General features: G+C 37.9%; 1 protein-coding gene across 1 annotated transcript in view; it reads left to right on the forward strand.

Annotated features, from left to right (window-relative positions):
* Nucleotides 1-26,048, forward strand: part of UNC13C (unc-13 homolog C) — a 649,688-nt gene that overhangs the window by 21,471 nt on the left and 602,169 nt on the right. The window contains exon 2 of the mRNA XM_031002438.3: nucleotides 12,805-16,052. Coding sequence (XP_030858298.3) covers nucleotides 13,061-16,052 — 2,992 coding nt within the window. The 5' untranslated portion in view covers nucleotides 12,805-13,060. The remainder of the gene's footprint in view (nucleotides 1-12,804; nucleotides 16,053-26,048) is intronic.

Here is a 26,048-nt window from a genome sequence, read left to right on the forward strand (position 1 = left end):
TCAAAATATTTCAGTTATTGGGGGTTTGGACCCATGGATTATTTAGAAGAATGTTGTTTAACTTTAAAAGATAGCTGTGGATATGGAGTGTTTATAGATATTTCATTCTTATTGTTTTTTAAATGTCTTTTATTATGGTCACGATATATGCTCTGTAAGATGTTAGTCTTTTGAAATATTTGAGGCTTATTTCAAGGACCAGTATGTGTCTTGGTTAGTGAGCTCTGTGCATATGAATAAAGCATATCTCTTCTACAGTTTTTGTATGTGATGAGTATGTGATATTTTGACAGAAAAATTAGATGACTTCCATATTTTCCTTACTTCTAAGACAGCTAAATTGCTTGAGACAAGCAATTCTGAGGGAGAAGTTTTAAGTTAGAATGGAGTATGCCTCCTAAAATAGTCTTAAAGAATGATTCAAAGACTTCAAGAAATGTCATAAAGATATCAGAGTCAAGAACAGCATCGGGTTATAATAAAAAGAGTCAATTTCCACAAGCCAAACTAAAACTACTGGATTTTAGTTTTGTGCCCTTAAGCAAGTCAAGTAACCTCTCCAAACTTTGATCTACTGAAGATAATGACACCTCCCTCCATGGCTAAGCATTCTAACTATTCTTAGAATCAAGCCACAGAATATATATGAACATGTTTTGAAAGCTAAGTCAAATGAAAATGCAGGTGGTGATATTATTATACCATCACATAGCATAAATCTATAGCTAATTTTAGTAAAATCTAAGAGTAAAACTAATTTTAGATGATCTATCAAGTGGTTTTAACATTGCTAAAATTCATGTCAGCCTCTTGTTCTTCACAGAGGTCTTAGAAAACCACATTAGAAATCAGTCTGAAATTGCCACTAATTACTAAACCCAGTGTGTTGCTTTTAAGGATGTTCTTTTGGCATTAGAGTGAATTTATGGACAGATGGAATGTAATAAAACTGAGCAAAATGAGTTAGCAACACCTAATCATATATAAAGAATACTTTGTGAACAGATTTTTGTTTAGACACTCGAGGTGCGGCACTCTTTAGACTTCATTAATTAGACTGTGGACATCTAATTAATGTACCAACTTCCCAGCAATATTCCTAGTTTCTTGTTATACGTATATTTAATGTAATTTTAGCAAAGGACATATTTTTGGCCAAAATACTTCATTTTGTAGGCAACACTTAGAGAAATACAAAAAAATTTTTTTAGTTTGAACCTTACTCTTTCGTAATGTGTGATAATTTTTACATCATAGGAGGGTAATAGATTTGTATTAAGGACAAGATAACTCTTTTCCTCTTCCACCGTACTAACATTTAGGTCAAGTTCTGTTTGTAGCTGAGCAGGTTGGTGATAGTTCATGACAGGTTTTGATAAATGTATTACTTTTTTCCAATGAAAAGTCATTAAACAGCTATTAACTCTCAGACACCCTGGTACATTGCTTCGGGAAAATTGAGGCAAAAATGAGGGATTATATTACCTCATGTTAGATCCTATAATACATGCCATACAGTATAGTAAGGGTGTTTGTATGCATTGGAGAAGGTATCTGTGATGATCAAATGAGCCTGTGACACAGATGGAGGAGTGCATTAGCTCCTGTCTGGGAATTTAAAACACTTTTAACTACATGTAACACTATAGATTTTTATCGTCCTCACGAACTTTCAAAATTAATGTGAAATTTACTATACCTTAAAAAATAGACTAATGCAACTGAGCAGCTTGCATTAGTCTAAATGAACCCCAAAGAGCGTCTGTGTCACTGTGGTGATTTCTTGGCTGACCTGCAGTCAGTAAACGAGTAGGGGTAGAGGAAGTGTCTGCTCAGATGGGAATCGTATTATTTAATAATAATGTTAACATTTTTAGTACTTTTGATGTTGTGGGCACTTCTCTAATTATTTCTTATTTAGTCATTATAGCAATATGAGGAAGGTGGTACCATTATCTTGTTTGTTAAATGAGGAAACTGAGAAACAGAGAGATTAAATAGTTTGCTCAAAGTGCGCCGTGGGGACATGGCACAGCCATGATCTAAAGTAGCCAATCTGACTTAAGTCTTTCCTCTATACCTTCCCCCACCCACAGGGGATGATAGAGCTCAGGTGGGCACCAAATGACACACATGACTCCGTCCCATCAAGGATGGAAATGCTCCATGATTTAACTGATGTTATCCCACTTGAACAGTATGATGTGGTATGGTTTGGTAACTACACAGAAATTATTCAAATCAGCCAGGCGCGGTGGCTCACGCCTGTAATCCCAACACTTTGGGAGACCGAGGCGGGTGGATCACGAAGTCAGGAGATCGAGACCATCCTGGCTAACACGGTGAAACACCGTCTCTACTAAAAATACAAAAATATTAGCGGGCGTGGTGGTGGGCACCTGTAGTCCCAGCTACTCGGGAGGCTGAGGCAGGAGAATGGCGTGAACCTGGGAGGCGGAGCTTGCAGTGAGCCAAGATTGCGCCACTGCACTCCAGGCTGGGTGAAAGAGTGAGACTCCATCTCAAAAAAAAAGAAAGAAAGAAAAGAAAGAAATTATTCATATCCTAACTGTATGTTTGAGTAAGTCTCGAGTAAGTCGCTTAGAAGCTCTGAGTCTAGCTTTTTTTTTTTTTTTTTCTCTTCTGCTTTAAAATGAGAACAGTATTTTACCTTGCGGGGTTGTTTTCAAGATACAGATTAATCCAGAGAAGAGGCAGAATAGACCTTAGGAGACACAGACGAGCAGGTAATTTGTTTAAATAGGAATATGGCTCCTTGCCTTGGTATAGGACACTCGGGTGGTAATGTGTCAAACGTGGGGACAGAAGACTTGAGAAACATTTCAGCTAATGGAAGCTTTTGCTCTAGAATAGCAGTGGTCCTCAATGGCCTTCCTTTATACAGCTTAACTCTCCATCAATAATTCTAACAAATGTCAAAATTGCTCACAGGATTTATTTTCAGAAATCTCTTTTAATCTCAAACAGTTTCCAATTCCAGAAAATTACAGACATTGAGTGTAGAGAATCAAGGTAAAAGTCAAATTATTTAAGGACAGAGTTAGATTGCCCTATCAAAGAATGTTGGGCACAGTGGGAACGTGCCAAACCCTGGGATGTGATTGCTATAGAGGAAAGGCAGCACAGCACAGAGGAAAGAATAGTGAAGTCGGGGTAGGAGACCTGCGTTTTTGTTCCAGCTCTGCTGTATGAACTAAGGCAAGTGTTTTGACCTTCCTAGCTTTCCTTTTCATGCTGTGTACAATTTGAGGATCGGTGCTGTTCAAACTGCACTCCCCAACCTCAACGACTCTGTAGAGGGTTTCTGTAGGCTGCAATTTTTGTGGAAGCAGTGAAGTGGGACTCTAACCCTGCTGCCTTAATTCAGCTAAAGGAGCTCTGCTTTTTCAATCATATTGAGTTTCAACATCTTATTTTGTTGGAAAAAAAGTGGGAGGGGGCTTGTTTCTGAGGATAAAAATCAAAACAAAAGAATACCTTATAACAAAAAAACTCACCTTTGAAATGTTAGAATTGTAAGTTGCTTATCTGTAAGCCAGGGTACCTGTACTCTGCTCTCTGTGCATGTGATTAGGAAGATGTTGCAAAGATTGAAAAAGCAATAGTGCTTATCATCATGTAGCTGGGAACGGGGTCGGGCCACGCCAAGATAGTAAACAGGCAAAGCTTATTCAAGGCTCCTCAGTATCTCATTTCTGGAATACCCTCTTATCTGTCCCCTTTGAAGGTGGACTGTTCCCATTCTCAGACTTTAATTTTTTAAAAATTGTTTTGAGTGCATAGTAGATGTATATATGTATGGGGTACCTGAGATATTTTGATACAGACATGCAATGTGTAATAATCACAGTGAATAGGGTATCCATCCCCTCAAGTATTTATCCTTAGTATTACAAACAATCCAGTTATACTCATTTAGCATTTTAAAATGTACAATTAAACTCTTACTGACTATAGGCCGGGCGCGGTGGCTTAAGCCTGTAATCCCAGCACTTTGGGAGGCCGAGGAGGGCGGATCACGAGGTCAGGAGATCGAGACCATCCTGGCTAACATGGTGAAACCCTGTCTCTACTAAAAATACAAAAAATTAGTTGGCATGGTGGCAGGCACCTATAGTCCAGCTACTTGGGAGGCTGAGGCAGGAGAATGGTGTGAACCTGGGAGGTGGAGCTTGCAGTGAGCCGAGATCCTGCCACAGCACTCCAGCCTGGGCGACAGAGTGAGACTCCATCTCAAAGAAACAAACAAACAAAACAAACAAACAATCAAAAAAAACCAAACTCTTACAGACTATAGTCGCCCTAGTATGCTATCAAATATTAGATTGTATTCATTATTTCTACTTTTTGTACCCATTAACCATCTGCATCTTCCTTCTACCTCCCCGTTACCCTTCCCAGCCTCCAGTAACCATCCTTCTACTTTCTATCTCCATGAGTTCAGTTGCTTTGATTTCCAGATCCCACAAATAAGTGAGAATATGCAGTGTTTGTCTTTCTGTGCCTGGCTTATTTCACTTAACATAACTCCAGTTGTATCTATGTTGTTGCGAATGACAGGATCTCATTATTCTTTTTATGGCCGAATAGTACTTTATTATGTATATGTACCACATTTATTTATCCATTAATCTGTTGATGGACACTTAGGTTGCTTCCAAATCTTGTCTACTGTGAACAGTACTTCAACAGGCATGGGATTGCAGATATCTCTTTGATATAAGGATTTCTTTTCTTTTGAGTATATATCCAACAGCAGGATTGCAGGATCATATGGTAGCTCTATTTTTAGTTTTTTGAGGAACCTTCAAACTGTTCTCCATAGTTGTAGTAATTTACATTCCCACCAATAGTATACAAGGGCTTCCTTTTCTCAACATCCTCACCAGCATTTGTTATTGCCTGTGTTTGAGATAAATCCATTTTAACCGGAGTGAGGTATCTCATTGTAGTTTTGAGTTGCATCTCTCTGATGATCAATGATATTGAACACCTTTTCATATGCCCATTTTCCGTTTGTATATATTCTTTTGATAAATGTCTATTCAAGTGTTTTGCCCATTTTTAAATTGGATTATTAGATTTTCTTCCTGTAGAGTTGTTTGAGCTCCTTATATATTCCGGTTATTAATCCCTTGTCGGATGGGTAGTTTGCAAATATTTTCTCTCATTCTCTGGGTTGTCTCTTCACTTTGTTGATTGTTTCCTTTGCTGTGCAGAAGCTTTTTAACTTGATGTGACTCCATTTCTCCATGTTTGCTTTGGTCAGCTGTGCTTCTGTGACTCAGGCTTCTTAATGTTCTCTCTACTCTCCCTCCAAGTCCTGCGGGATATCCTGATAAACCATTTATACCAAAGTACAATGTGCCTGATAAGCCTTAAAACCTAGGGGCCCAGTGGTGAGACTTGCATTTCAACAAAGACCAAAATTTTAAATAAAAGAAATAAAGCTCTAATAATAAAAACTAGTATAGATTATTCTTGAGTAGGGGAGTTCTTCAAACATACTACGTAGGTCACCACCTATTTCCCTAAGATTGGTCCTCCTGGGCACAGTAGTATAGCATAGTGTTTATGAGAAAGGACTCCAAAACCAGTCACGTTGGTTGCAATGCTGGCTGCATCACTTCCAGGCTATGTGGCTTTGGACTAGATACTCAGGCTCTCGTATTCTTCATCTGTAAAATGGGAATTCATAACAGTATCTACCACAAGTTTACTATCAAACATTAATGTAATCTATAAAAAGCACTCAAGACAATGCCTGGCATATAATAGACATTAAAAACGGAAAAACGTATGTAAGAGCTGTTTGGTAAACAGCTTAGAAGAATAATTAAGGACTAACTATCATGGTTCAGACTATATGGACTGTAAGGACTATAATGAAAAGAAAAGATGACAAGTTAAATAACTTTGGTGGAAAACATGAATCTCGATTTCTCATTTGAATGATTTGGAACAGATTAGGTGGAGGACATTCTAGACAGAGTGAAGAACAAGAATAAAACAATGGAAGAATACACGTGTGCATCCATGGTACCATGAAGTGGCCTGGAGCAGAGGGTATACAATCATTCATGGGGAGAAGGAGGAGAAGAAAGTGATATTTAAGGGAAATTAGATGGGATATTTAAGGGAAATTAAATCAATGGGAAGGTTTGAAATGGTGGAGGATGTCACTTTAGGGGGCCAGTAAACTACTGTAGTATTCTATGTCTAAAATAAGGAGAATGTAAATTATTATAGTGAAATAATTTTAGAGTTAGGCGATTTGGGCAACTACTTCAGCATCTCTGAGGCTCAGCATTCCTGATCATAAACTGAGATACTATCCTTACAAGATTACCATGAAGATTATTTGAGATAAGCCACACAAAAGGACTTTGTAGATCCTAAGTGCTATGGAAATATTAGTATTCAGTGCCATTGTTTACTCTTAAACAAAAGTAGCAGCAATGGGAATGAATGAAGTATGTATGTGGGTTGTAGTTGGGTGAAGAAATTCACAAAATAACTGATTAGCTAGAATTAAAGAGTATGCTTGAGTCATTTGACTTTCATTCTTGGGAGAAAGGTGTCTTTCTGTTTATTTTTAAAAAATAGTATATTAGCTTAGGAGAAATCTTTTAATCACTTTCTGATTTGATCATTTTTGTTGAAATATTTTAATATTTATTGGTTTATTTCTTTTGCCTTAAAGTAAGGCAAAAACTAACAGTTCCCCCAAACATTATTTAATGTGTTACTGTGTTCCAGCAATTCTCATTGTCAGAGTCATCCCTGTGATCATCAGTCACATTATATACACATCCTTTTACTCCTTCATGTGGAAAGGATATATAAAACAGGTATAAATCTTCATTGACCTGATAAAGACATTCTAGAGGATGCTTTTTAAAATTTAATCTTTAATATCAACCTATTTGCTCATCATCTGCCTTGTCCCAACTTGTTGCACCTCGACATGCTCCCCCTTATCAATCCTGGTGGCTCCTCACACACTATTGGTGTACCTGGCTTGCCCTTCCATCTCCAGCTACTCTGGTTTTCTTCTTTGCTGTGTTTGGAGGAGCCTGCTTATAAAGTTACTTGGTCGGTGTGCTGCTCAATGCTGTTTTGCACAGGGGCCCTCTTGCTCAGTTGCACCTTTTCTGTACTTTGTTAGGGTTGCTTCCTTTTCTGTTGCAGTGATTCTGCCCTCCTACCTGATGGGAAGCTTCTTTGAGTCAGCTACTTTTCAAATCACCAAGAATTTATTGTTGAACAGATATGTGGTGAACCATATTTATGTATCACCCTTTTATGTATTTTGAAAGAATTTCTTTTAAATCAGCAATTATAGGGCATTTACTGATGAGGTGCTGTTGTATTGAAAAGCGGAGGCTTTCTTGCTATGTTCTTGTGGGAAAATAATTCTAATCCTAACACAGTCCAGGACATGTAACACAACTTAATGCAAATGAAGGAGCAGTTAAGAGTAAGGTTATTCTATTAGTCTAGGATTAAGCAAATAACAGTAAAGAGAAAGTCAAAAAGTCAAGTGATTCAATAGCAAAGACATGGAATCAACCCAAATGCCCATCAAAAATAGACTGGATAAAGAAAATGTGGTACATATACACTATGGAATACTTGCAGGAATAGAAAACCAAACACTGCATCTTCTCACTTATAAGTGGGAGCTATACAATGAGGACACGTGGACTCAGGGAGGGGAAAAACACACACTGGAACCTGTTGCAGGGTGGGTTGTGGGGAGGTAGAGCATTAGGAAAAGTAGCTAAATGTGTGCTAGGCTTAATACCTAGGTAATGGGTTGACAGGTGTAGCAAACCAGCATGGCACACATTTATCTATGTAACAAACCTGCACATCCAGCCCATGTAACCCAGAACTAAAAATAACAAGAAAAGCCAGGTAATAAGCATATTTCTATACCAAAGACAGGAATACAGATCAGAATAAGGGCCAGTGAGACAAGCATGAGTCCTGAGGCCAGGACTTGGGGAGGTGAACTCCTTGGGCTGTACCATAAGAGGTCCTGTCGCTTTGTCTTCTTTGTCTGTCTTGAAAGTTAACCTCTAAATATCCAGCTCACCTGGGTATTTAGTACTTTACTGCCTTTAATAAGGAACATAAAATACTTTACTGCATTTAGTAAGGAACATAAAATTGTTTGTTGATCTGAAAATGCTTTAACTTAATTCTGGTAATGATTTAGCAATAAATTTTTGACTGTTTAAAAGTTCATTATCTCCTTTAGCTCACTAGGGTATTAAATAGTTCTCTTAAAAATGAATATGTTAACATATCTGCAAAACATATTTCCCATTAAACACTGATATTAGTTTCAGAGTTTACACACTTTCTGTTCAAATCTGGGGTTCGGAGTCAAGGCTGTGTTTCATGTTAATCGCATGACCTTAAGCAAGTTTTCAGAAACTAAACCTTGAGTCACTTTATCTGGAAATTAGACATACTTATTTTTTACAATTATTGTGAGAATGAAATGAGATAAACTTTAGAAAATTGCATACACAGTGCTTGGTACATAGTAAATAATAATTGAATGTTATTACTAAGCCTTCCCATAACAGCATAGTCTATTGTTTTAATCTCTTTCAAAGACTTTCTTTCCAAAGTCTTAAATCTTATCCCTAAAGTTCATTAATGAAGACAATGTGTGGTTATGTAACTGAAGTTAAAATATCTAGAGAGTAAGTTGGAGCTTTGGAATTCAAGTTGTTGAGATGATGTTATCTTTGTGTTCACCCTCCAGCTACCTCTCATCTGCCTTGAGTTTCTCCTGATTTGAGCTATTTTACTTTAAAAAAATGAACTTCAGAGAGAGGAGTAGGTATGTGGGTTTGTATGGGCTGGGTGTAAGGGTTTGTGTCAGTTACCACTGGTAACATTCACTTTACGTACAAATGATTGTTTCATAGACTCCAGGACTAGGACCAAACTACCTTTTTGCTTTGTTTAGCTGTGCAGTTTTTGGTTGTATCTCTTTATCTCTTTGAATCTCTCATCTCCTCATATAATAGGCATAATAATGCCTTTTTTAAAGAGTTTCTGTGAGGATTACGGAGATAATTTAAGTTTCTGAAACATAACAGGTGATCATTAAATGTCATCTTCCTTTCCTATGTTAGTCACTTATCTGAAGGAAGTTCCACAGCTGGTATTTTGGACTCACCAACTCTTTCCCTAAAGCATCTATGGTTTTATGATGGGATTGTATCACACACACACACAGTAGGAGCTCAGTAACTAGGAAGGTGAGATTTCAATATTAGGAAATTGTTGCTGGATCATAGAGATGAAAGGTATCTTCCCTTTCACTTCTGACTGCTTCTTTAGAATGTTTTTGTTCTTCCTCTTTCATTCTCCAACCTAGCAGAATTCTTAGATTGCCCCCTACTATATCATAATTTTCACATCAGATACCACCTGGTTAGTCTTCTGTAATTGCTTCTTGAACTTTTTCACTACTCTTGTCAGCAATAGTAATTAATATTTACTGGGCTTTGCTATCTTCTAGACATTGCTCCAAAAATTTACATGTATTAACTTATTTAAACCTTACAACTATCCTATGAGGAAATGCTATTTCTGTCCCAATATAATTAACGTACAAGATAAAGCAGTAGGAAAGTAATTTTCTTCTTCTTCTTATTCTTTTTTTTTTTTTTTGTTGAGATGAAGTCTCGCTTTGTCACCAGGCTGGAGTGCAGTGGCGTGATCTCGGCTTACTGCAACCTCTGCCTCCCAGGTTCAAGTGATTCTCCTGCCTCAGCCTCCTGCGTAGCTGGGACTACAGGCATGTACCACCACACCTGGCTAATTTTTGTATTTTTAGTACAGATAGGATTTCACCATCTTGGCCAGGATGGTCTCGAATTCCTGACCTGATGATCTGCCTGCCTTGGCCTCCCAAGGAAGTAACTTTCTTATGACCACACAGCTAGTGTATCACAGAGTTGGGATTCCATTGCAGGTAATCTGGATCAAGGGACTGTGCTGAAAGCCAATAACCATTAGTGCCTACTCCTCAAATGGGATTTCTTAAATTTCAAAACTGTCTACCTTCTGACTATATTTTGTCAATCCTCTGCTCCCCATCAGAGGCATCCCTCTCTGGACAAAGTGGATGCTTCTCCACCTTTGCACATGACATGAATGTCTCAGATGCTTCCCTTCTGCTCACACTGCTTCTCCTTCTCTGGATTGTGTAAGGCCCAGTGCAGCCAGTTTAGGCTTACTGCAATCTATATTGTTTATGTATTAGTTCATGGTTTTATTACTTTCATTCATTTACATAATCACCTATCTGACAAACAGCATGAGTCTATTATGTATAAAGGAATATAAAAATTTAAAGTTAAATAGAATATGGCTCCTGCTCTTCAAGAGTTTATAGTCAGATAGGAGAGGCAGACATACAGATAAAATATTTCACATAAATAATTATGGTATTTTGAGAGTACAATGCAGGAGCACAGAGGAGGAAGTGCTGTATGCTGAGGAGGTAAAATGAGCTGATGTTGATCCTTGGCTGGGTCTCAAATGTATAGATACTCTATAGATATTTATGAAAGAGACGTGAATAGAGAGGGGAAGGGGAAAGGAATTGGAGGAATAAGGAAGAGCATGGAAAAAGGCCCTTTAGTGAGGTAAAAATATGGTAATCAGGGAACTGCTACTACTTCACCATTACTGAGGCAGATGTGCTTATGGGAGTGACAGAAAATAAGGCTGCTAAAATAGTGTTTCAAGAAGGAGGACATATATTTTTAATTGTATGAATTTTAGAAATTTAGGATTTGAAAAAAGAGCCAAATTATCATTAGGAAGACCACGTCGGATACAATTGCCATAGTCTAGATGAGAAATGACAGTGTTCCTTACTAAGGCATTACTATGTCACCTCAGGTATGAACATGGGATGGATGACACATGATCTAGAACGACTCCTCGGTATATGCTGTGGGCAAGTGGATGATTATGATGACATTATTGAGATTAGTAATTCAGGAAAATTGCTAGGTTCTGGATGGGGTTTAATTTGGGGCAACTAGGTGGAGATACTAAGTGGCTGAAATGTGGCCAATTCTTCAATAAAGAGTGGCTAGGAGAGAGATGAGCTCAGTTTGGGTGGTTGCTGAAATGGTTTTGGAGTTTAAACATAATTTTTACAGATAGTGAGGGCTGGATAATGAATGATATTCTGGCTAGAGAGGACATAAAAGTTACTGGGGTACAAAAGAGTGTGGAGCCCTTAGTGAATAACAGGTTGTTCTCTGTGGTTGGAATACGAGCAAGTGAGTTCGTGTGTGCAACTGTGGACACCTGTTCCTGAGTTTGCATTTGGTGGGCTTCATTTCACATGGAACTTTCCCGCTCAAACTTTTTCTAACAATTGTTGCCTAGAACAGTAGCTTTGAACCAGTAATGCCAGTCAGGAAATTTAGATTTGAAGACATCAGAGGCATTAACAGAATTGCTACTTTGATTTAAACCAAAAGAAGCATCTGTTTCTAAGTTTGGAAGACCAAAGATTTTGGATTGAGTGATGGGTAGAAAATTTTATTCGACCAAACTTAGTTTAAAAAGAATTTATCTACCTGATTGCAGCTTAACTTTCCAGAGCCTTTTCTTCACAGGGAGATGTCACATAGGAGTATAAAAAATGCTTTTTAAATTAACTCAAAAGTAAATTTCTTGATACTTTTATTAGTAGAAAATAGGTCCTGGTTTGTGTTTGTGAATGAATACCAAATTGTTTCAGAGCAGAAGAGTTATACCCTGATAGTATTTGAAACCCAGAAAGACTTGGACTTCTTTAGAGTTCATGTCTTTCGCTCCATCTTTTCTCCTCCTCTTCTATGCTCCCCTTGTGTCTTGTGGAGCTTGGCTCCTGGCCAGAACATGTATCCCCAAATCCCCTGCAGAGCCTGATTGAAATGAAACTGGCAGATTTCCAAGTGGAGAGAGCTGACAAAAGAGCAGATTTCTGAGACAATCTGTAGTTTATGATGTGTTCTTTAATGAATTAAGTAGATTATCTTCCCAAACACACACTGGAATACCAACAAAGCCTTTTGACTGTTACTATTATTCTGGGTTACATTTCACTGATAAAATATTAAGTTCAATTCAACAAAACTTTGAGTTCCTACTAATATGAGGTCCTGTGCTGGCAAACCAGCAAAATTAAATGTAAACGTTATTTTCTTTTTCTTCACATAATTCAAGAAACTAGTCATCATGGAGATTACTTATTTATGTGGTCAGAAAAAGATTATTTGAATGAATCAAAACAGGTTATATATATATAGATAATATTAATTTGTGAATTTTGAATATCTGGGATGTGAGGGGAATATACATAGATTTAAATCCTTACATTTGTGTAAGTAAACATGATATTAGGAAAGAAAGTAGAGTAGAAATGACTTTATGAAGTCAATATGGCTGTATAAATTGCCTGTCGTATTACTCAATGTTTTCTAAATAATCATAATTACCTTTTATTACTATTTCAGTTGTGTCCACCCATAAATGATTTATCAAAAAACATTATAAACACAGTTATTGGTAGTGATTTGCTTTCAGTGGTTATTTTAAAAGTAAATTTACATTGAAATTCATATATTCTCCTACTTCCTCTGCAATTTTTCACACATTGTGTATTATGAATACTTTTGAAACGTGTTGGAAATGGAAGAAATCTAGAATTGAATTCTGATATTTATTTTAACATTCATTTCTTTTTAGACACTACATGGAGTTATGTGGAAATGAGAGAGATTCATGAAACCCCTCCTCCAGGAAAGAATGTCTTTCACAGATGGAGCTTTGCTTCTGGTTTGCACAGGACAGCGACAATGTGGCAGAGCCATGCCTGCCCTTCCTGCTCTTTCCAGTGATTCACAGAACATCTGAACAGTGATGCTTGCCTTGGATTTTCAGATTTTCATCCTGATACTTGTTTACTTTTCTGGGGCAGAAAAGCTTGCACTAATTGCTCTCCATGGTGGCTAATTTTTTCAAGAGCTTGATTTTACCTTACATTCATAAGCTTTGCAAAGGAATGTTTACAAAGAAATTGGGAAATACAAACAAAAACAAAGAGTATCGTCAGCAGATAAAGGATCAAGACTTCCCCACTGCTGGCCAGACCAAATCCCCCATATTTTCTTATACTTTTAAAAGCACTGTAAAGAAGATTGCAAAGTGTTCATCCACTCACAACTTATCCACCGAGGAAGACGAGGCCAGTAAAGAGTTTTCCCTCTCACCAACATTCAGTTACCGAGTAGCTATTGCCAATGGCCTACAAAAGAATGCTAAAGTAACCAACAGTGATAATGAGGATCTGCTTCAACAGCTCTCTTCAATTGAGAGTTCCTACTCAGAATCATTAAATGAACTAAGGAGTAGCACAGAAAACCAGGCACAATCAACACACACAATGCCAGTTAGACGCAACAGAAAGAGTTCAAGCAGCCTTGCACCCTCTGAGGGCAGCTCTGACGGGGAGCGTACTCTGCATGGCTTAAAACTGGGAGCTTTACGAAAACTGAGAAAATGGAAAAAGAGTCAAGAATGTGTCTCCTCAGACTCAGAGTTAAGCACCATGAAAAAATCCTGGGGAATAAGAAGTAAGTCTTTGGACAGAACTGTCCGAAACCCAAAGACAAATGCCCTGGAGCCAGGGTTCAGTTCCTCTGGCTGCATTAGCCAAACACATGATGTCATGGAAATGATCTTTAAGGAACTTCAGGGAATAAGTCAGATTGAAACAGAACTTTCTGAACTACGAGGGCACGTCAATGCTCTCAAGCACTCCATTGATGAGATCTCCAGCAGTGTGGAGGTTGTACAAAGTGAAATTGAGCAGCTGCGTACAGGGTTTGTCCAGTCTCGAAGGGAAACTAGAGACATCCATGATTATATTAAGCACTTAGGTCATATGGGTAGCAAGGCAAGCCTGAGATTTTTAAATGTGCCTGAAGAAAGATTTGAATATGTTGAAAGTGTGGTGTACCAAATTCTAATAGATAAAATGGGTTTTTCAGATGCACCAAATGCTATTAAAATTGAATTTGCTCAGAGGATAGGACACCAGAGAGACTGCCCAAATGCAAAGCCTCGACCCATACTTGTGTACTTTGAAACCCCTCAGCAAAGGGATTCTGTCTTAAAAAAGTCATATAAACTCAAAGGAACAGGCATTGGAATCTCAACAGATATTCTAACTCATGACATCAGAGAAAGAAAAGAGAAAGGGATACCATCCTCCCAGACATATGAGAGCATGGATATAAAGTTGTCTACTCCAGAGCCAAAAATCAAGAAGAACAATTGGCAGTCACCTGATGACAGTGATGAAGATCTTGAATCTGACCTCAATAGAAACAGTTACGCTGTGCTTTCCAAGTCAGAGCTTCTAACAAAGGGAAGTACTTCCAAGCCAAGCTCAAAATCACACAGTGCTAGATCCAAGAATAAAACTGCTAATAGCAGCAGAATTTCAAATAAATCAGATTATGATAAAATCTCCTCACAGTTGCCAGAATCAGATATCTTGGAAAAGCAAACCACAACCCATTATGCAGATGCAACACCTCTCTGGCACTCACAGAGTGATTTTTTCACTGCTAAACTTAGTCGTTCTGAATCAGATTTTTCCAAATTGTGTCAGTCTTACTCAGAAGATTTTTCAGAAAATCAGTTTTTCACTAGAACTAATGGAAGCTCTCTCCTGTCATCTTCGGACCGGGAGCTATGGCAGAGGAAACAGGAAGGAACAGCGACCGTGTATGACAGTCCCAAGGACCAGCATTTGAATGGAAGTGTTCAGGGTATCCAAGGGCAGACTGAAATTGAAAACACAGAAACTGTGGATAGTGGAATGAGTAATGGCATGGTGTGTGCATCTGGAGACCGGAGTCATTACAGTGATTCTCAGCTCTCTTTACATGAGGATCTTTCTCCATGGAAGGAATGGAATCAAGTAGAGCAAGGAGCTGATTTAGGCTTGGATTCATCCACCCAGGAAGGTTTTGATTATGAAACAAACAGTCTTTTTGACCAACAGCTTGGTGTTTACAATAAAGACCTAGAATACTTGGGAAAGTGCCACAGTGATCTTCAAGATGACTCAGAGAGCTACGACTTAACTCAAGATGACAATTCTTCTCCATGCCCTGGCTTGGATAATGAACCACAAGGCCAGTGGGTTGGCCAATATGATTCTTATCAGGGAGCTAATTCTAATGAGCTATACCAAAATCAAAACCAGTTGTCCATGATGTATCGAAGTCAAAGTGAATTGCAAAGTGATGATTCAGAGGATGCCCCACCCAAATCATGGCATAGTCGATTAAGCATTGACCTTTCTGATAAGACTTTCAGCTTCCCAAAATTTGGATCTACACTGCAGAGGGCTAAATCAGCCTTGGAAGTAGTATGGAACAAAAGCACACAGAGTCTGAGTGGGTATGAGGACAGTGGCTCTTCATTAATGGGGAGATTTCGGACATTATCTCAATCAACTGCAAATGAGTCAAGTACCACACTCGACTCTGATGTCTACACGGAGCCCTATTACTATAAAGCAGAGGATGAGAAAGATTATACTGAACCAGTGGCTGACAATGAAACAGATTATGTTGAAGTGATGGAACAAGTCCTTGCTAAACTAGAAAACAGGACTAGTATTACTGAAACAGATGAACAAACGCAAGCATATGATCACCTTTCATATGAAACACCTTATGAAACCCCACAAGATGAGGGTTATGATGGTCCAGCAGATGATACGGTTAGTGAAGAGGGGTTAGAACCCTTAAATGAAACATCGGCTGAGATGGAAATAAGAGAAGATGAAAACCAAAACATTCCTGAACAGCCAGTGGAGATCACAAAGCCAAAGAGAATTCGTCCTTCTTTCAAAGAAGCAGCTTTAAGGGCCTATAAAAAGCAAATGGCAGAGTTGGAAGAGAAGATCTTGGCTGGAGGTATTCATGTTTAAATGCTACATTGTGAGCTAATTGTGTTTTAACATTGGGTAGCACTTCTTTAGAGCATGTTCTGTGTTTACTTGGGTGAAAGAGTTTACTTGCAATGACTTTTCATGCTTTACTCTGAGGAGCATTTTGTTTTACTCGGGCAGCTCTCCTAAGAAGTTGGGCTTGATGATTTAAAATCAAAGAATATGTTAAATGGGTCACATTGGAATGAGCCCAAACTTAGCCCAACACATTGTGGATCAGATTTCTCTGCTAAATTTAGGCACAAACCCCATTTTACATCAACTAACTTTGTGGCATCAGTTGTCAAACAAAAGTTGAGTGAAACCAAAGGTTAAGCCAACAGCCTGGCATCTATTTCTTGGTTCCATTAAGTTTACAGGGATGGAGAGAAAGGTGTAATCTTAAAAAAAATGTGAAAAGATGGACTCTGAGACTTAACCACTGATTTTCCTATCCATTCAACAATTTAGGGGTTGCCCATAGGAAAAGTTGTGTGTGCACAGGACAGTCCCATGGAAGACCATGGACTCCCTTACAACCTACTGGCACAGTCAGGGAGAGCAATAGAGCCAAGGCCCTAGGTCATGTCTGAGTGGTCACAAGCTATTCTTTGAGAAGAGATCAGTAAAGGGATAGAGTTGAGTGGTTACCTTCTTAAGAATAAAGTCCCTTCTCCACCATGGAAATGAGAAGAGTGCCTTAACTAACTATTTTAATTGCTTTCTTGTGGGAACAACTTTGGATTATATAGTTTTGGAAAGTGATAGTTATATGTAAATGTAAGAGTTTGTTTACTTTCTATTTCTCAACCCAACTTCCTCCGCACTTATTCCAATCCCTTACCATTTATTTTAGTTGCATGCTAATTACTTACATTTTTGGGATAGTCTGTTACTATCTAAATTTAAATGAATTGCATATTATTATTATGTTCCCTGATCATGGGATTGTCATCATTAACTAAGCTATTACTCTACATAATACTTCATAAAGGTATATATGACCAAGTGTTACTTGCTATTATCAAATAACATAATAATATCTGCAGCCAGTAGCTGGTTATGTCTTCTCTGTCTTGACCAAAGCTGTGATCAAACTCCCCTAAACGAGCCATTTTGTGGTTGATGTGAGTAGATTATTGAATAATCAGAAATCTTTACTGCTAAGCTATTTGAATTTCTAAGACAACTGAAATAACTAGGGTTTGCCACTCTAAAAATCTATCTTTATAAAACAGCACAGTTTATGTAATTTATTTAGGAATGATATAAGTCAAAGGGATCTTGAATGCACTGGCTGTTGCGACATTTTGTGTTTTTGTTTTTTTTGCAGGGATGGGTAGTTCTCAACTATATTTAAAACTGATTTAAGAGTGAAAAGTAGTCAAATGTTATGCAAATGTAATGCATATGGTAATAATATCTATCTTATATTGGAGTGATTTTTGAGAGTCAGATATCCTTGTTACTGAAATTCATTTGCTATTTCTTGGGATACAGGCCAGCAGTTTGACAATGTATTTTATTTGCTGTTGATTCAGAGTTTACTCAAAGGCAAATGAAGACTAAGAAGTGCATGAGCATGTGTGTGTGTGTGTGTGTGTGTGTGTGTGGTTTGTATATATCTGTTGTGACATAATAGAGAAATGTTTTAATGGCAGTTGGTTAATGTAGTTGCTTGAAATGTTAGGCAATATCATAAATAGGACAAGATGATACATTTCAGAAAAATGGATCTTCTTCAACTTCTAAAAATTCCAAATTAGCAAGCCTCTGCAAAGCAGATTGTTACTGATGGTGACCCTTCAACCAGCTAACAAACTTAGTCATCCAGTGAGTGGCACTTAACCTTGGAATACACACATGCTCTTGGTTATCTATAGCCTCCTGGTTAAGAATAAAACCACAGATAAAACAATCCTGTGCCATTTACCTGCATATGAGGCCTGGCTATAGAGGACTCAGACCCCTCCATCCTCTTGGAGCTTGGCTTCTTATTATCCTGTGAGCCAACTTTGAATGGAATCTGTTGGATATCATCTATCCTAGAGGAAATCAGCACACACATCTTTAAGATGGTCTCTGGTTGCTGAAAGGTACCAGATTGACTACCCAGGAAGCTGTGGTAGCCTAGATTTTAAAGGCTATCTCTGCTCCCCTTGGCAGCAGTCAGGCAGTTTTCCCCATCCTGTGCCACCCATATGCCTCTGAAGGAAGGACAGCCAAAGAAGGACATTTTCCAGGCCCCTTTCCTGCTCAGAGCATCCCAAAGAGGTGCCAATTGTCATGATGGTTTCTGTTCCCATGGCCATCTGCTTACTGGGCTTTGGGCAGATGCCAACATATTTTTTCTCTCCATGGCTACATAGTTATCATGAGGTAGCAGTGCTGTCTTTTCTCCATAAGTAACCTTAGCCAGATTGGAGTGCAGAGCTCTTGCTGTCAAACTGTGGGATGCTGTCTCTCTGACATAGCTTTATGGAATTATAAGCTCACACATTTGAATTATTTATTTCAACTGTTGTCTTCAGGATCCAGAGGACCAGAAAACTCCAATGTTTATAGATGTGGATATTTGATGATAATGTTTCAGAGAACTTTCACCTTAAACAGCATTCCAGTAGGAAGAGACTTTAGAGTGTGTGTAGCCAGAAGCTTCCCCATGAGGTCAAATTCTTCTGTTGTTGCTGGCCCCTGCTGAGTTGGCACCATTTGTGCAGCTGTCTTGATTCCTACACCATGATAGTGACTCTCTGATCCCCCACCTTCAGCCTTGTGCCACCTATCAACTGGAATTAACTATTTATTGTCTCCTCAAAATTCCCATGTACTTGCCTCATATCACACTGACTCTCATATTTATGTGCATTTCTCATTTTCTATTCCAGAATAGTCTAGAGGCAAGTTGTCTTTTTTTTTAATCCTTTAACTTGTACTGTGCCTAGACCAGTGTTTTATACCGATATGGCATTGAGTTAATATGTGTTGGATAAATGCCTGAATCAAGAGAGGTGGGATACTAAATAAAAAAAACACAAACTTTAAAGTCAAATCCAAATTCAAACTGTGGCTTTTAATCGCTAAGTCTATGACTTTATCTCCTGAGAGCTCAGAAGAATAGACATAAAAGCTTATTACACAGAATTACTATATATTAGGCCCTTTCCAGGCTGTTTACCTGTTTTTCATTCTTTTACTTCTTATAACACCACTATTAATTTTATTTTATTATTATCCCATTTTACAGGTGAGGAAGCAGATGCTGAAAACTTACCTAGGTCAATGTCATTCAGCTAATAAGTGGTGGATCCAGAATTACATGGGTTGTTACTTTGGCTATTTAGAGCAGCAGTATGCTTATTCACTTCAAAGGTTGTTTTTATTCAAGTTTTAAGTTGGAAAAACTGATAAAAGATGAAGAACAGAGTCAGCCACTAGGTTTAGTTCAACTCAGAGATATTCACGAGAAACCAGTATGAATATGAAAGGCACTAAGTTTCTGGGACTCTCAGGTTTTGTTGTGAAATAGTTCATTCTCAGTGTTTCTACTTCAAATTATTGGTTCATTTTATAAATCAAGATTTGTAGAGCGCAATAAATACTGTACTATAACAGCTGCTTGAAGGATGTTGTATTTGCAGTCTGATACACTTTACCTGAAACCAGAACCTGATGTCAGTTTGAAGTATTAATAATTTTCCTAGCAGAAGACCAAAAATCTTGTTCTGAAAGAGACTGTGATATTGGAAATTAGCATACTTCCTAGTTTTTACATCATGTATATATTTTGTTTTCTGAATGGTTATAAAACTGTCAGAATATTTTGACTTCCAAGTAAGGATATAAAACTGAAGGTATTAAAATTTCCTAAGGTATATACTTTGTTAGACTAGTGGTTCCTAATCTAGCTGGTTGTTAGAATCATCTGGAAAGCTTTTGTAGTAGTTGTTCCTGGGATGTTGTTTTAAAATGACCAATTATTAGCATATTTTCACAGATTATTGTGACTTGGTGGTCCTACAATGGGGCCAGGCATATGCCTTTAAATTACACGAGTTACTGATGTAATATATGCCCTTTAATAAAACAACAGCAACAACCACACACACAGTTAAAAACATAATAAAACAAAATCTAAAATGAAAAGTAAAAAAGCTCACCTGTGGACAGTCCAGGTCAGGAGGATGCAGTCTGGCTATTCACATGCTCCCTTTACGGTTCTGAGGGATATGATCATCAGAGCACATTTGAAGAGCACTACTAAAAGCTATGTAGCAAATATACCTGCTCACACGGCATTCTTAATTTCCCCCTTTTTTAACTTGAAAGAGATAAAATCAGTCTAAGGAAAAATATTAATAATTTTTTTCTTTTTCTTTTTTTTTTTTTTTGAGATGAAGTCTCATTCTGTCGCCCAGACTGGAGTGCAGTGGCACGATCTCGGCTCACTGCAACCTCCTCCTCCTGGGTTCAAGCGATTCTCCTGCCTCAGCCTCCCGAGTAGCTGAGACTACAGGAATGCACCACCACGCCCAGCTAATTTTTTTTTTTTTTTATTAGAGATGGAGTTTCACCATATTATCCAGGCTGGTCTTGAACTCCTGACCTCATGATCTGCCTGCCTTGGCCTCCCAAAGTGTTGGGATTACAGGCGTGAACCACCACACCCAGCTGATTTTTCTTAACTTAAAAACAGAAGATGTTTTGTCAACCTTTCAGAGTTAAGTAGATTATTACATTTTGTGAAAAGGCTTTAGTAATATCTACATATGAAAATAGAGCAATAAAGATGTATTCCTTAAAAGGTATGTATGAATTTAAAATTTTAGAAATCATCTGTATCAAAAGTCCTAGGGGATTTTCCTGTATAAACCATTTAGTGCATAATTTTGCCTACAAATAAATTCCTATCATTCCACATTTTATCTGACAACTTGGGGCTTTTTTTTGTTTGTTTTTGGTAAATCTTCCTTCAAGCATAGCAATACTGGTAATAGTAGAAGGCAACTTATTTGCAAAATGTTGCATAAAAATGCAGTGCATAACAATAACCTTTTGTCTAGTATTTTTTGCTTCTAATACACTAGAATTATCTATAATGTAAAGTGATTCTCTTGTTTTTTTAATTGACATTTTTATTTGACAGTAACATTTTTAATTGACAATAACAATTGTGTATATTTATGCGGTATAATGTAATGTTTTGAGTTACATATACATTGTAGAAAGATTCAAACAAGCTAATGAACATATCCATCACCTTACAAACATATTTTTTTTTTTAGTGAGAACATGACAAATCTATTCTTTCAGTAGTTTTGAGATATACAATGTTATTATTGACTGTGGTCGCCATACCGTGCAGTAGATCACTAACATTTATTCCTCCAGTCTAGCTCAAACTTTTTACCCTTTGATCAACATCTCCCCTTTTCCCACCTCACTCTCTACCCCAACCCTTAGCCTCAGGTAATCACCTTTCTAAAATCTGTTTCTCTGAGATTGACTTTGTTAGATTCCACATATAATTGAGATCATACAATACTTTTCTTCCTGTGCCTGACTTATTTCACTTAGCATAATGTCCTTCAGTTACATCCGTGTTGTCACAATTACAGATTCCTTTCTTTTTAAAGACCATTTAGTGTTCCATTGTGTGTACATCTACTTTTTTATCCATTCATCCACTGGTAGACACTTAGGTTGCTTTCATATCTTGGCTATTGTGAATATTGCTGAAGTAAACATGGAAGTGCAGCTATCTCTTTGAAATATGAGTCTCAATTCCTTTGGATATGCAGCCCTGAGATGCGTAATGACACTTCAGTTGATGATGGACTGCATATATGACAGTCTGTATACATGATGGTGGTCCCAAAAGATTATAATACTGTATTTTTACTGTACCTTTTCTATCTTTGAATATGTTTAGAAACACGAACCTTTACCAGTGTGTTACAATTGTCTACAGTAATCACTATAGTAACATGCTCTATATGTTAAATTGTAAATGTTTATGTATCTAAACATATCTAGCAGCAATAGGCTATACCATATAGCTTAGGTGTATAGTAGGTGATACCATTTACGTTTGTGTAAGGTACAGTCTATGATGGTCAAGCAATGACAAAATCACCTAATGACTCATTTCTCAGAACATATCCTTGTTGTTAAGCAACACATGACTGAATATGAAGAAGTGGGATTGGTAGATCATATTTTCTAGTAATTATATTTTTAGTTTTTAAGGAACCTCCATAGTATTTTCCGAAATGGCTGTGCTAATATACGTTCCTGCCAACAATGTACAAGAATTTCCTTTTCTCTACATTCTCACCAACACTTGTTATTATTCATCTTTTTGATCGTCATTGAAACAGGCGTGAGGTGATATCACACTGTGGTTTTTTGGCTGTTTCTTTTTTTTTTAAGCAACAGGTTCTCTGTCACCCAGGCTGGAGTACCTTGATGATCATGGCTCACTGCAGCCTCAAACTTCAGGGATCAAGTGATTCTCCTGCCTCAGCTTCCAGAGTAGCTGGGATTACAAGCAAAAGCCACTCCAGCCCAGCCTCTTTGTGGTTTTCATTTGCATTTCCCTGAGATACTGAGCATTGTTTGATATATCTTCCATTTACATCTATCCTTTTGATAAACATCTGCTCAGGTTCTTTGCCTATTTTAAAACCAGGTTACTTATTTTCTTGCTATTGACTTGTTTGGGTTCCTTATATATTTTGGACATTAGCCCCTATCAAATATATGGTTTGCAAATAATATTTTCTTCCAATTCATGGATCGTCTCATCTTTCTGTAAATTGTTTCCTTGGCTATGCAGAAGCTTTTTACTTCGATGTAATTCCATTTGCCTATTTTGCTTTTGCTGTCTGTGCTTTTGGAGTCAAAGGAGACCTTTGAGGAGTGAAGTGGCCAAGGGCCCCTAGAAACAGTAGAGAACCAAGAGAACCAGCTAGGGACACTACTTCTTGCTAGAGATAAAGCCTAAAAGGTCCAACAGTAAAATTCATCTAGGAGGCAAGACTAGAACCCAAGGAATACATGTGTTTGTAAATTGGTTCCGAGGGGAGAAAGATAATATGTATAAGGAGATTAGTCCCAACTGGAGCCAAAGTGTTTAAGTGTATTCTGGTGTGAGATGGAACTAAGAGAAAGGGAAAGAAACCAATAGGTATGCTATTCTATCAGACTCAGTTCTAGGCATTTTAATTTCATACTTGTCACCATAGCTTTGGGAAGAAGGTACTGTTAGCCTCATCTTACAAGTGAGATGACTGAGTCGCAGAGGAGCAAAACAAGGAAGGCCCAACATCATATAGCGAATTAAGGGTGTTGGTTGACTCCTATTGTGCCTTGCGCAGAATCCAAAGTCTGATGCTATTTCCCTGACATCCTGTTGCCAATGCAGGCCAGTCTTGTCATGAAAGATTATGGCTTATGTTTTTAAGCATCTGTGTAAGTTGTACATTTAAAGTCAGCCAATTTTGTTTTAGCAAATGTAGTTACATACTGAGCTCTCTTAATAAAAGGTGAGTGATAATAGTTTGTGCTAAGAGATAGTATCATATTTTTAGGAAGTTTTGTAAGTCTGGGGAGGTGATGCTAGTCACTTGAAAAGATTTTATTAGGGGTGAAGAGGTTAAGTGCCAATAAGATTAGTTTTTGAGAATTAAAAAATTTTTATAGAAGGTAAGAAATTCAAAAGGATATACAAAGACCCATGAACAGGAACAACAAAAATGTTGCAGAGTTCATAAACACAGTTATGTTATAACTATTAAATGGCTCCCAAACTATAAGACTGGAATACCTGTCTTTGCAGGGAAGCTAAAGGCGTGGTGCATTTTTTGAGGAAAATATTAACTGACGATGAAAGACGGCAATTTCCAGGTTGTACTAGGAATGTTGTTGCAAAGCGTAGAATGCAAAATACTGTATCTCAGAGATTCAAGAAATGATGTTATGTCAGAACCTCAGATGAATAGTTTTTATTTGCTTGTTTCTGCTCATGTCATCATTCATGTTATTTCTTCAAGCTCAGAGACATATTTTTATAGAAATTATAAATCATTTTTGAGATTGCTGTGTGGAATAAGATAAACTCTGAACTCTGGTGTAAGATAGCAAAGGGTAGCCTAATCAATTATGATGAATTATGTGAGAATGGGGTAGATGGAACAGCTATATCCAGTGGGGCAATTTAGGCTCTGGCATAAAACTCAGGAACAAGGGAGGAGACCGGCTCCAGTGCAGCAGAGAAAACCTGCCACCTGGAGAGTACACCTCAGACCACAGATGATGGCTTCTAAAGCATTTAGGACTCTAACTCTGGATATCACTTGGATAGGCTCTCAACATCCCAGAATGAGAACTATTAAGAGAAATACAAATCCTAGAAGAGATTGAGGTACTAGAGAGGTTATCAAGAGAATTACCTAGTTACCTAAACTAAGACCCAAGGTGAGAAATGAGTATCTGAAACAGGTAAAAGCTTTATTGTTCAGAAGGTATCCAAGGACTGAGCCCAATTTGCAAGCAAAATGTTTTGATGCTGAGTCCAAGGGAGATGGACTCAAATAGAACTGTTTCCTGCACTAAAGATAGTAGCTTAGGTTGCCTCCATAGGCTGTAAAACTGGACAGAGCTAAATGCATTGATTGACTTCTACACCATGGCTCATTTCAGCCTATTGTATGCTTCTGTTAAAAAAATATGCTGTGGATGCCGGGCGCGGTGGCTCACGCCTGTAATCCCAGCACTTTGGGAGGCCGAGGCGGGCGGATCACGAGGTCAGGATATCCAGACCCTCCTGGCTACACGGTGAAACCCCGTCTCTAAAAACACAAAAAATTAGCCGGGCGTGGTCCCGGGCGCCTGTAGACCCAGCTACTCTGGAGGCTGAAGCAGGAGAATGGCGTGAACCCGGGAGGCGGAGCTTGCAGTGAGCCGAGATGGCACCACTGCACTTCAGCCTGGGCGTCAGAGAGAAACTCCGTCTCAAATAAATAAATAAAAAAAAAAAAATAATAAAATGCTATGGAATTTTGTTAACCACTTCATTCATCAAACTTGATTTACTGACTCTCAGCTACTTCCAAATATTAAATAAACCATCTGAAGATAAAAGTGATTAATAATTGGCGGATTCAAACAACTGTGAAATAAGAAGAAATGATCCATAGGCAATGCCAAAAGGTCCCAAGATATATTGAGCAATGTCACTTTATTTAGAATAAGTATATCTCTCCCTCATCCCTCCAACCATCTTCACTGCCCTCAACATATCCTTCATTTTCTCCCTAACTCAACCATGATGACTTCAAAAAGGATGCTTTTTATTTTGGAGTATGAAATTTGTTATGCGTGTATGTGTTTTATATAGCATTGGCACACACAAACACATACTTTCTTTAGTTTTCTTAAGAACCCTAGAAGGTGTGGAGCTTAATAGTGGGTAACATTTATTAATTCCTTTCTTATGTGCCAGATACTATTCTAAATACTTCACTAAATCATATCCTCACAATAACCCTATGAAATGGGTATTATATTTGACCTCATTTTATGGATGTGAAACAGAAATACTGTAACCTATCTAAGAGGAGGGGGAAGAAAAGCCAGAAGTAGCAAATCCAGTATTTGTACTTTGGCGTTTGTCTTCCAGATTCTGTGTGCTTAAGCATTACCCCATGCAGCCTAGTTTAGGATTCCAGAAATTAAGTGTCGGTGTTCAACTATATAAGATGAGAAACTGAGGTGGTAAATATTGATTTACCCGACAGCACCAATTTGTCAGTAGAACTGCAATTACAAGCTATTTTCCCAAATCATAAGCCAGCACTCAAACGATCAGATCTTTCTCCCATTTTACATGATGATATTACAGGCAACATGATTATCCAGGTGTCATTTCTGTATAATTTGTGATAAAAGAAATTGTTGACCGCATATAATCATGGCAACA

Source organism: Gorilla gorilla, chromosome 16 (assembly GCF_029281585.2).
Source record: "Gorilla gorilla gorilla isolate KB3781 chromosome 16, NHGRI_mGorGor1-v2.1_pri, whole genome shotgun sequence".
In the NCBI taxonomy this organism is placed as follows: Eukaryota; Metazoa; Chordata; class Mammalia; order Primates; family Hominidae; genus Gorilla; species Gorilla gorilla.